The sequence below is a fragment of the Schistocerca gregaria genome, chromosome 6 (assembly GCF_023897955.1).
Source record: "Schistocerca gregaria isolate iqSchGreg1 chromosome 6, iqSchGreg1.2, whole genome shotgun sequence".
NCBI lineage: Eukaryota > Metazoa > Arthropoda > Insecta > Orthoptera > Acrididae > Schistocerca > Schistocerca gregaria.
In genome coordinates this window covers 401,775,394-401,788,723 of record NC_064925.1, presented here as the reverse complement: position 1 = coordinate 401,788,723, position 13,330 = coordinate 401,775,394, and the positions used below count along the sequence as shown (strand labels likewise).

The 13,330-nt window shown below is 36.9% G+C and overlaps 1 protein-coding gene across 1 annotated transcript in view; it reads left to right on the top strand.

Annotated features, from left to right (window-relative positions):
• LOC126277995 (T-complex protein 1 subunit theta) overlaps window positions 1-13,330 on the top strand; it is a 90,758-nt gene that overhangs the window by 63,955 nt on the left and 13,473 nt on the right. Inside the window, exons 6-8 of the mRNA XM_049977669.1 lie at window positions 243-488; window positions 9,786-9,989; window positions 10,428-10,664. Of these exons, the coding sequence (XP_049833626.1) occupies window positions 243-488; window positions 9,786-9,989; window positions 10,428-10,664 (687 nt within the window). The remainder of the gene's footprint in view (window positions 1-242; window positions 489-9,785; window positions 9,990-10,427; window positions 10,665-13,330) is intronic.

The window sequence follows — 13,330 nt, the reverse complement described above, 5'->3', positions numbered from 1 at the left end:
ATATTGCTATTCTGGCACAAAGAAACTATTACTCCTTTTAAAGATAAACAATTTTGATGATGCTTGTATCCTGATGTTTGTAAGTGACATTTTCTGTGTGTTGCAGCAGTATATCATACATTTTGTTCTTTGTAAGATTGTGTTTAAGTTATTTCAATAGTAGGATGTGTGTGCACTTACAAAAATGTGAATATGCATAATTTAGAAATTGTATTTTGTTGTCATTATTCTTTTTATTTAAGGGCACTGTACTCATCAAATCAGCTGATGAGTTAATGCAGTTCAGCAGAGGCGAGGAAAATTTATTAGAAAATCAAATAAAAGCCATTGCTGATGCTGGTGCTGACGTTATTGTAAGTGGAGGAAAGTTTGGAGACATGGCACTCCATTACATAAACAAATATAATATGATGGCTGTTAAATTATCCAGCAAATGGGACATCAGAAGAGTTTGCAAAACAGTTGGTGCCACAGCTCTTCCTAGACTAGTAAGTTCAACATTTCCTGTGATTCTCATTCTTCGTGTGATAATATAAAGAGCACTTACCATTTCTCAAAACATAATACAATGACACATTAGAAATTGTTCATAGTCTAAAAAACATTTGGTTAAGATCAAGTAGTACTTCCACACGAAGGTTTCCTTATGCACCTAATTATGTTTATATGTTGATAGTTCATCCATACTGTGAATTAAGGCACTGGACAACTTTAGCCTATTATGAATATTTAAATTCCAGGATCTTTGAAAATGTTTTAACTTTAAATTTCTGTAATTTCACATTTGATATTGTAATTTTTCATTTATTTTATTAATTTTGGAGTTATATTAACATGCAGTGTTAAATAGCAGTTGGAGATGTTAACTTCATGTGCCTTTGTTCCTGTTGCAATTACTGCTAGGATTTGATGGAAATTTCCAGAGAAGGAAATGGTGCAGCTGACCAAAAGGCTGCTACTGTTAAGTAAATGTTGGATTTTTCTGTGGAGCACTGCAATGGATATTTTATGGGATGTTAGAATCTCACTCCAAACAATGGAAGTACAATCCTGAATTAATTACCGGTATTACTTTTATTTCAAACAGTGCAGATGCTGTATACTTTGAAGGCATAGATTGTCAGCATGGTGGCTGGGTGGCCTTATGCCTATCACTGCTAAATAACAAAGGCATCATTTGTACAGTGGTAGGGTATTTACTTTCATGATAGCTCAGCTAGTTAGCACAAAATAAACATAAATTATATACACAAATCTTACTGATGAGTCCCTTTACCTGTTACTGGAATCCAGATAAGAATCTTGCACTAGTTTGTAAGATTATTTGCTGGATTACAAATGCAGTTTCATTTTACATAGAAAAAAAAGTTACGTGAATAATTAAAATTTAACACTTTACTTATCCCCCTCCCGCCTCTTTTCTATCTCGTAACCTTGCCTGTGCCAAATTACTTGATTCCAGATAAATGGGACGCACCTTATAGGTTTGTGAGTTTCCAAGTGTCAGAATATGTGACTTAAATAGTCACATGTTCTGATTGCATTGACATAGAGGCGTAAATTTTTTCTCCACTAAGGGATCTCAGATCTTAGTGTGTGACATAAATTTCACTTGGATATTTCTACCATTCCTAAGAAGGGGTTTTGACAGACAGACGGATGATCAGATAAGAAATGACAAAAGAAAGTTTTACGTATGATATAACCACAGATTAACAGTTTCTGGATTTTGCCCTTTACTTGTACTGGGAAATTTTGCTTCTTACCAAATTTAATTATTTGAGGTTAATGAGAAGTAACTTATAGGTTTTGATCAAGTTTGTGAGTATTAAATTTTGTACATAAATTGCCATATTTTTTTACATCTAACAGTTACTGAAGGAAAAAAGTTATTACAGATTGAGGTATGAAACCCTAATAATGGCATCTAAATTTTTTAATAAAGGAAAATAGCCTGGTATAGAATGAACATTACTGTTTGTTCTAAGAATAATCCAATATGTCAATTTAGGATGTAATTGTAGTATGTTTTTTACATTCAAAAGAAAAAAAAGTTATCCAAAATGAAACCACAGATAAGAAGACTACTAGCTTTTAGAACCAGTCTTGCAAAAGGGAAGCAACAGGCATATTCACAGGCCATATAAGATCTTGAATCAAAGGAAACAGGTCAAGAGAAAAATGGATCTACAAAATGTTAGCAACCAATACATTTGAATACCTTAAGAGTTAGAAGTGGCAGAGAGCACACTCCAAAGACATGAGCAGCAGGATCTTACGTAATGCTGAATCATTATTATGTATTACGCCAGTTAGATTGTCTGCGATAGTATATTGGGGGGAGGGACCTATGTGGCACCTAATGAGCACTCTTCTTGGCTTAACAATTTCACTATTCAGTCGTCCATCAGAACTCACCTTCATTCCCTTGTGGATGCCCTCTTATGCAGAGTTTTACTCCCTAGATCTTAAATTAACAAAATTGTCATTGATACGTCAGTGTGTTTATTTGTTCTGACATAGTGAGCTGACGTGAATATTTTGCACACGGAAATCAAATTCTGAATTTAACATTATATTACTCACTATCAAGTATTAAAGATAACACTTTTTTTTTTACGTAGCAGTATATTGCAGACTAGTTCTCGTGTCAGGTACTGATCATAGCTTATCTCAGTATGATTCTCAACCGATGATTTGCAGCTTGATCAGAACTCTGCAATTTCCATTACATACATGTCTGAAGCATTCAGTTAGCAATTCTTTCATATTACATGGTGATGTGTTCTTCGGTCCGAAGATTGGTTTGATGCAGTTGGCCATGCTACTCTTTCTTGTGCGAGCCTCTTCATCTCCAAATAGCTCCTGCAACCTACATTCTTCTCAATCTACTTACTGTAATCATCTCGAGGTCTCCCTCTACTATTTTTACCCCCAACACTTCCCTCCAATACTAAATTGATCACTCGGTGTCTCGAGTGTGTGTCCTAGAACCAATCCCTTGTTTTGGCAAAGTTGCACCACAAATTTCTTGTCTCCCCAATTCTATTCAGTACCTGCTCATTAGTTACTTGATGGACCCTTTAATCTTCAACATTCTTTTGTAGCACCACATTTTGAAAATTTCTATTTTCTTTTTGTTTAAACTATTTATCATCCATGTTTCACTTCTGTACATGGCTGCACTTCAAATAAATGTCTTCAGAAAAGACTTCCTAACACTTCAGTCTGCATTTTTAAATATTCTATTTTCATCATTTAAATTCAATATCTCTTGTGTTATCCAAGTATTACTATTAGGGCTATTCTTTTTACCTGTTTGATCGTTTGCTGCCTTCACTATTTCATCTCTTAAAGCTTCCCATTCATCTTCTACTGTATTCTTTTCCTCTGCTGTAGTCATCTGTTGCCTAATGCTCCCTCTGAAACCCAAAAGCCCCTAGTTCTTTCAACTTAATCCAAGTCCCATCTCCTTAATTTTGTGCCTTTCTGTAATCTGTTCAGTTTTAATCTATAGTCCATAACCAATAAATTGTGGCCAGAGTCCACTTTTACCCCTGGACATGTCTTAAAATTTAAGTTCTGGTTCCTAAATCTCTGCCTAACCATTATATAATCAGCCTGAAACATTCTTGTGTTTCTTCCATGTTCTTAATCCAAGTGTTAGTGATGATTAAATTATGTTCTGTGCAGAGTTCTACCAGGCATCTTACTCTCTCATTCCTTTCACCCACTCCATATTCACTTACTATTTTTCCTTATCTTCCTTCTCCTACTATCAAATTCCAGACCCCCATCAGAATTAAATTTTTGTCTCCTTTAACTATTTGAATAAGTTCTTTTTTCTCATCATACATTTAAGTCTCTCCATCTGCAAAGCTAGTTGGCGTAGGAACTTGTACTACGGTGGCAGGAGTGTGCTTTGTGTCTATTTTGGCTATGATGATGCGTTCACTGTGCATTCCTATTTTCATATTCATTATTAAACTGCCTCCCGCATTAACCCTATTTGACATTGTATTTATAACCCTGTATTCACCTGACCAGAAGTTCTCTTCCTCCTGTCACTGAACTTCACTAATTCCCACTATATCTAACTTCATCATATCCATTTCTCTTTATAAATTTTCTAACTTACCTTTCTGATTAAGGGATCTAACATTCCACACTCCAATCCATAGAATGCCAGTTTTGTTTCTCCTGATGACATCTTGCTGAGTAGTCCACACCTGGAGATCTGAATGGGGACTATTATACCTCCAGAATATTTTTACCCAAGGGGACACCATCATTTAACTAGGCTGTATGCCATTGGGAGGAATTATGGCTGTAGTTTCCTTTTGCCAGCAGTTTGCAGTACCAGCACATTGAGGATATTTTGGTAGATATTACAAGACTAGGTCAGTCAATCATCCAGACTGTTGGCACTGCAACTACTGAAAAGGGCTGCTGCCTCTCTTCACGAACTGAGCGTTTTTCTGGCCTGTCAACAGATAAATCCTTAACTGTGGCTGTACCTATGTTATGGCTATCTGTATTGTTGAGGCACACAAGCCACTCTAACAGCAGCTATGTTCATGCTTCATGAGGGTTTACTTGATAGGATAGCCCCAACAGGCTGCATTACATGATAACGCAATGAACTGAAATAGACATATTTATGGTGACCTTTCATGGTATCCCACACAGTCGTCGTAGGAGTAGCAATTTTGTAAGCAGTAGATAGTAAGGGAAGTTTACAGTCTCATAAAGACAGTGGTGTCCAAAGTTAAAGCAACAAATGGAAATTTTACAAGTTTGCATTTATTTTGCCACAAAATAGTATAAACAGGTGATAGCAAAGTAGAAACAGTGTAAAAAATGCAGAAAGTAAAAAACTGCGACATGCAGAGCACTAGACGAACGTGTTCTTTGTTTTTTCAACTTGGCAGATTTGCATACACTTTCCAACAATTGTTTAATGTTTTCACTATGGGATGTGACTACCTCTGGCAGCAATATAGGTCTGACAACGATGAAGCATGCAATGAAAGTCATCAGTGTCACATTGAGGCTATAACGTCCATTCTTCCTGCGGAGCTGCTCGCTAGATTGGAGATTGGTTAGTGGATGCTGAAGTGATATAACCCATCTTCCTAGTGCATCCCAGAAATGCTTTATGGGATTCAATTTGTTAGAGCAAGCAGGCCACAGCATGTGTGCAGTATCCGTTGTTTCCAAGAAAACATCAACCACTGTGCTGTATGAAGTCAAGCATTATCATCCATAAGTACGCGCATCATCTTGCAGCAACCAAACATGAAGTCCCAAGACCTCGTCACGGTACCTGACCCCAGTTGAACCTTGCTGATTCACCTGTCCAATTTCATTAAGAGGTATTTGACCACAGAATCCATGCCCCCACGATTAGCGATCCTCCTCAATATCGGTCTCCTTCCACAATGTTCAGGTGTTGAAATGGTGTTCCACATTCCCTTCAGACGCAAATCCATCAAGAATCAATTCCCAGACCAAACCAGGATTCATATTTGAAAAGAACATCGGTCCATTCTTCGACTGTGCAGTTGGCATGTTGAAGACTTCACTCTAGACATCCCATTCTGTGTGCACGCGTGCACTCTTCCTCGATACGACATGTCCAGTGTATGCTGTGAGGTCTGATACCAGTTGTTACGCAGTACTAAAACAGTACTGTTGTGCCCTTACAGACAAATAGGTGTTCTGTCTCTGATGTCATATGTGGTAAGCCCTACCATGGTATTTAGGATACAGTTTCGGTCTCCATTAACTATCAACACATCTGAGGAACAACATAGTGACTCACATTAAGCCATTGGGCCACATGAGTTTACGACTGTCTTGCTTCCATTATTCCTATGGCCCTCCACTGCAGAGACTCTGGTAGGCATGTTTTCTGTGCCATACTGCACCGTCTGTGGCTGTGGACACAATGATTGTCAATGTGGCACAGCCCAATAAATGCTACTCTGATTGATGGATGGCCTGTCGTCGCCATTAACGTTGTTTTCCATTGACAGAAGTTCCATCTTCTGAGCAGAACATGATCATATTGATATCTGTTGACAGTTTGTATGATTATATCACGAATTAGACACAGGATGGGGAAACAGCGGTTTGTTGCTTTAATTTTGGACATAATTGTAGTTGTGTATCCTTCCCTTCAAAGCCATATAGTTTTTGCAGATGACACTATACAAAATTAATTAAAATCTTGCATCTCAAAGCCACTTAATTGCAGTCCTTATGGTGCAATTAAGGAGAGATCAAGTGCAACAAGATAGTAGTAAAGTTACACCATAGCAAACATCGAAAAATATTTGGATGTGTTATGAGATGGATTCTTCAATTTGGGGGAATAATTCAAAACATCCTGTTGAAGTTCCTTCCTCCAATCTTCACTTTGATACTTGAGTTGTCTAGAACACTTACTTGTCACATATACATTGAACAAGATGGATGTTGCTGTATGCTTTATTAATATTAAATCTGTATGAAGGCTAACTGCAGTCTTAGTTGTGGCTGTTTGGTTTATGCTCTAATTAGTTCATTATGTGAACTAATAGCAACTTTGTGTGAAATATTTTGGCGTCCTCTGTTGTCCATTACAAACTACATTTTGTCAGGAATTGTCTGAGTTTCTTGAGGATTGGTTCATGGTGTGTGCTGTCTTGCCTAATGAGTGCTGTTTGAAGCTGCTTTTCTTATGGAATTTTACTTTCCATGATTTGTGAAATGTTCATATTAGTTTTACCAAAGTTATGTGCTCGTGCTAACATATAAAATGATTAATTTTTGGCACTGGTATATAACTTAAATTGCCTTATTGCTGGCTCTGACCCCTTCCCCCTCCTCCTTTGCCCTTTTGAACAAAATAGGCCGTGCCAGTTATGGGGTTGTAGTTGGCATAGTTAGAGCTTTGAAATGGTTTGTTTATATGCATTAAGGCATTGCTTTTGTATCAGAAGTATAGGATACAGGGAATCACCAACAACTTCTAGAAAAGTCTTCAGTTGTCAGGGGAGAGCTGTAGAAAAATTGTCTACCACAATAAAGTGTATTAGTTCTAATGCTGTTCATTGTCTACACAAATGACTATCCATTATTTGCAGACACCAGAAGGTTTTTGTGTACTTACCATGCTGCCCTAAGCACACAGAGCACAAATTAGAAATAGTGGAAGTAATGTCTATGCCTTTGGAACCCCTGTCAATCTGTTACAGTACAAATTAGTTAAGACCCAACTCTATAAAGGTCCAGGTGTGCACGTTTCATTTGAGAAATACTGAAGCTCATTGCATGCTGAAAAGGATTTGATCTGGTACTGATTTAGAAATGTGAAACTCTCAAATACCTGACAGCAATGTTTGTCTGGGACTCTCAGTTTAAGAAGTGCTGTGTAAATTGTGTATTGAAGTTCACTTCATGAAACAACTTGCTGTATAAACTGGCTGGATCACAGAGATTATCAGGAGTGTATTGGGTGTCCCACTTGTAAGTGTCCCAGAAGAAGCACCAATAAAACAGGACATGAAACCAAATTTGTGCATGAAATACCTTTATGGTTGAGAAATGAAGGTACAGTGCAAGAAGTGCTGTAGGAGACTATACACAGCTCAACAAAGAGCTATATGTTTGTGAATGCTGCTGCCCGAGTATTTGGCATGATGGATGTTCTCATGTAACTCATTGATGTTGTGTGGTTTGTTCTTGTACACATTACCTTCAAGGTGACCAACAGAAAGAAGTCAGGCAACAAGGTTTAAGTCAAATGACTATGGGGCCTGTAATCCTTTGGAAATCACTCTGTCAAGAAGAAATGATTCCACCCATACTCTTTAGATATGTGGCATGTTCGCCCATCTTGGTGGTACCAACCAAGTGGCAGTTCCTTATCATCCAACCTACTTCACAAATTCATGAAACTATATCAACAACTGGTGACTAGCATTAAAAAAATGGTCTGATGCTGCACTGCAGCGATAATGCCCAGAACACTTTAACATAAGACCCACACACAGCTCATGAAACTCATTGTCGCCACTGTTCACGGCTGCTGCCATGTCGAAGAGTTACATGAAAACATTTTCTGTGAAATGCAATACTCTGGCAGAAACATTCTCAAAAATACAGCACCGTGTTGAACTGTGTGTACTAGCGGAAGAAGTCATTTCCAGCACCTTTTGTGATGTACATTAATTTCTCAGTTGTAAAGGAATGTCATGCACAATTTTTGTTTCAGAGCTTGTTATATTAAGATTTTTATAATACATTCCCCAGGGTTCCTTAAGAGTGGGAAACCCCCCTATATTTCTGGTACTGTCACAGAATACATGTACCCAGTTTGGTACTCAATTTCATGTTGAAAAAGTGGTCACCTCTGAGAGACCCACTAAACTATTGACAGGCTACAGAAACTTGTAGTGATACCCACCAAGTAGTCTCAGAGGAGTAGCTGTGAATAAGGAAAGAAAAGGATTAAGATATGTAAAGGCCTATACACTGCATAGAGATATAAGGCCAGTTAAGGAACAACTTATTGCAAACATCACTGGGAATAACTAAATTACTTGGACATGTGGACTGTTGTGAGTAGGCAAGGTTCTCTACATGCTTTCCAGAACATTTGACAGTTATGGAGATGGTACGACCGGGTTCCAGTGAAAATCTTTGAACAAATGAGGATAGAAGTTGCCAGGTTGAAAGCAAATCAAATTAGCACTTCTATCAATCCTGAAAACATCAACTGTGAGCTGAAGACCAAATTGAGTGAGGTGGCACAGTGGTTAGCACACTTGACTAGTCTGGCCACCCTGATGTAGGTTTCCCACCATTTGCCTAAATGGTTTCAGGCAAATGCCAGGACAATTCCTGTGAAAGAGCACAGCCAATTTCCTTCCCAAATCCGAACTTGTGCAGCATCTCTAATGACCTCGTTGTTGACGGGATTGTAAGCACTAATCTCCTTATCCTTCAAAGAACAAATTGTGAAACATTATGCTCCAGTTCTTCAGTTTCAACATTTCATTTGATTTTGATTTGGTAACTGGCATGTGTAGATTGTTTCATTCATCCTCAAACATTTATAGAGCATGTGTTCCCACTCAGTGTTTATTATTAAGATCAGGCACTTTCAGTGCAGCCTCAGTAGGCCAGGCTTGAAAATGAACCTGTAAGTTTTGAAACTAGACACGTAGAAAATACTGCAACTGTTGACAGGACCATTAATAAACATTTTAAGAAATTGTACTCCAGCCTTTAGAGCGCTTTCCCATCCTTATATTGCGAAATGAATTGTTTCCATTACAGAATATGCTCATTGCATCAAAGTATTAAATTGTTTCATTGTAATATTTAACTGTGTAAAAATGTTTGTCATAAATAATAATAATAATAATAATAATAATAATAACAACAACATTAACATTTTGGAGCACAAACTAAGAAAATCAGCTTGTGGCATGTTGCTTGTCTGTACTGCAGGCTTATTGTTTATTCTGGCACATTCCAGTTCAGATTTGAAGCAGACTTGGAATTAGTCCTTCTTGTCACAGTTTTATTTTCAGCAAATGGCTACAGTTACGTAGCTGCTTTTTGTTGATGTAGTCAGTCAGCTAGAACACACAGCTAGGTGTTGTTTATAAACATTAGGTTACCATTTCATTTTGCAGGTATATGTTGATTTATTTGATGTATTATATCTATACTAGCATGAGTTCAGTATAATAGTTATGATCAAAGACAGTGGTTTTTTTATTTATTTATAGACAGCTCCTACTAAAGAAGAATTAGGGTATGCTGACCACGTATATGTTGATGAACTTGGTGACACTTCAGTAGTAGTTTTTAAATTGGAAGGACGAGAGTCTCGAATTGCAACCATTGTTATTCGTGGCTCAACTGACAATTATATGGATGATATAGAACGTGCAGTGGATGATGGTGTGAATACCTTCAAGGGAATCACAAGGGTAAGTTTGGTTTGCTGATACTTCAGTTTCTTGCTTTTTAGGGATGTGATAACTATACTGTTATTTTAATTGATTTTATTTTATGGACTTAAGCACAGGCTCAAATGCTGTAATCACTGTGAGTTATATATCAGATTTAGTGTTATCAACACTAATGCATGTGATGAAGTAACAACAGTTGTGGGTATGAGTGTCAGGATTATAAAAGCGGAAGTACTTGCATGTGAATATAATAATGATACTGTGACTGAACTCTTTGCACAGTTCCAAGAAAAGGAAAAAAGTTAACTTCATTTAACAATAACATTTAACAATAATTGGACAGTATTGATCTGCTGTACTTGCCAGCTGTGGTTTCCTACTCATAATTTTTTTTAAAGGTAGTATTGTAGTAAATTTGTATGCTGAGAATAATTATTTCTAATTTTGCCTCTTTAGGATGGAAGATTTGTTCCTGGTGCAGGTGCAACAGAAATAGAACTTGCACGCCAGATAGCGTCTTTTGCAGAAACTCGACCTGGCTTGGAGCAATATGCCATTAAAAAATTTGCTACTGCATTGGAAACCTTTGTAAAATGTCTTGCAGAAAATTCTGGTGTGAAGTCAAGTGAAGTTGTCTCAAAACTGTATGCTGCACATGAAGAAGGAAAGAAGAATCATGGATTTGACATTGAGGTAATTAAACTATTGAGTACTTTTTATTTATTATCTTATTGAAGAACATTGTGCTTAGTACTGAGAGTTGCTATTGTGTTTTCATGCATATGTTACTTGTATTTAAAAAACTGTTTGCATTCAGAGATTATTTTGCTGTTTACACATTAATGGGAAGTCTGTTTACAGAAAATGGATCAGTAATTTTAGGAAAATGTTCACATAGCATTCCCCTTTTCAGCATGGCTCTGATGGGCTATATTAGGATACCTTTTTCACTTTATCAGTATCACTTTAAAATCACTAGAACAGGAGTTGTCCAAATGTCATTTGTAATTAAAATCCCCACTCGGAAGGTGGTAAGTTATGCACATATCTTGTAAAAGGTCCTCAAAAATAATGCCACTGTGCAGTGGTTGATGTACCTGCCTAGTAAACTGGAGATTCGGATTTGAATATTGGTCCGGCACATGTTTTCACTCATCGCTGCTGACTCCAGATAATGTCCCAAGGCAACTGACATCATTAATATCTTCCCTCTCCTTTCCTTTCTCCCCCTCCACATTCAATTTATATATAATGAATCACAGCTATAGATTTCGTGTGGTGTCTGTTCTTTCAGACATGTGTGAAAGAATGATGCCACACACTCAAATAGTTACTGGAAAGATGTGCCACGACTGCAGAAATGTATCTGCAAACAAACAAAAATAGTGTGAATTAATTTTTTGAATTGATAGTTGTAACTTTGAAGTTGTAACTTTAATTATCCATAGTAATAAGTGATTGAAGCATTGGAATCCCAGTTTGATGGAGCACTGATTTTAGATTGATACTTCAAGTTCTTGACTTATAGAAAGTAAAAACTTCTTTGGTCTCTTATTTAATACCTATGGACGATTTACCATATTTTCAGAAAGTTTTACTATCATATTATTGGAGGTGCTAACAGATAGATGTAGGAACTACTTTATGACAAGCCTGACATTCTTATTAGAGTTACACATGAAGGGAAAGAAGAATGGTAGAGATATGAGTTTCATTTTTTTTAAAAAAAGAGGAAATACTTTAACAATAATGGGATTTTGACTGAGAGGTGCTCCTGATTAGATGCTAAACAAACAAATCCAAGAAGAGACGGAACAAGAAATCATCAAACAATTAATCTCTCACAAAATTTCTGAAAATATTTATAATAATGGATATACATAAATTACTCACCAAGTGGCAGTAGATGGGAAAAGGTAAAATTTTCTAGCTGTAGGAATTAGGGGTTCCTTCTACACTCATTTTGAAAGCTAGCCATTTTTGCATCTCTCTGTTTCCATCTGTTTGTGCACAACAAGTAGAATTTTCTGTGTCAGTATTGTAAAATAAAGGGTGTTTCAAAGAGATCCATCTTGTTCTGCTAATCTTCTATGTGAATGAAGATATAAATGTATGGTAAATTTTAACTAAAAAGAGACTAAAAAATTTTTATTTTCAAAATAACCATCTGAAACTACACGAGTAAATGTGCTATAGCCTGCAGTGACAATGCTGTGATATTTGTTATCTCTAAAGTTAGTATGAAAGTTTTCATTTACCTTCTACAAATGTTCATGATGCCCTCCACTTGACATATGACAAAAATCCAGGGGGATGTCACACTTGAATGAGCACATCTGGTGTTTCTGCATTCACTACTGTTGCTATAGGGGGATTGGGAGGGGTAGGGAGAGGGATCAGGCAATGTTGGAGACCAACAATACTTTAATGAGGCAGGTGATTGTTAGAAATGCTCTTAGATACTTCTGATTGTGTGGTGATCTGTCCTGTTGAAAACTGAAATTTTCAGCATTTTCTTGCATGATCTCTAACATAATCTGGTATGTGATTCCTGTATTTTTTCTGCAAAAGAGAATGGGCTGCAAATACTTCCTCGTGAAACATATGAAGCTCTGGAGAGTGTAACTACTCATGTTGACTGTGGTGTGTGGTTGCTGTGTTATTCAGATTCTTTCATTGTGCCAGTTTATTTTTCAACTTAAATGAAACATAGTCTTATCATTAAACATTAAATGTGAAGGGAAGTTGCTGTTTTCCATTTCTGCACCCAGAATGAATTTGTAAGATTCTGTACATAAAAGCCTTTTAGCAACTTAAATGCTTAGTTTGAAAAACAAATGTTACAAAACGCATCTACCCGACACATAAGGAATGTCTAACTCAGTTGAGTAGACTTCGGTGGATCATACGCAGAGCACTGCTGAATGCACTCTGCTTCTTCAACAAGTACATGGAAACGGCCTGTGGATTTTCTCTTACATAAACAACCATTGTCTTGAAACTGCTGATGCCATGGTCAAATGTTGTAAACTGTAAGAGGTACAGAGACACTCTCAACAAAAATCATACTGCACAGCTTTAAGATAATTGCTCGTGTTGAAACGGCGAAAACAAATTATTTTTGTTGTGATATTGTCACTATCTTAACTCCATACACATTGGGTAATGAATAAGTGTGTGAGCTACCTGCCTGAGAGAGATCCCTACTGGTAACTGTGTGAACCGGCAATTTGTAACTGGCTCTAAGGTAAACTTGTTTTCATGTGCAAGTTAAAATTCATCTTAAGTTTTTGCCTTCATTATGTAGAAGTCATAAACTTCTGAAATTCGATGAATCATATTGAAACATCCTACTTGTT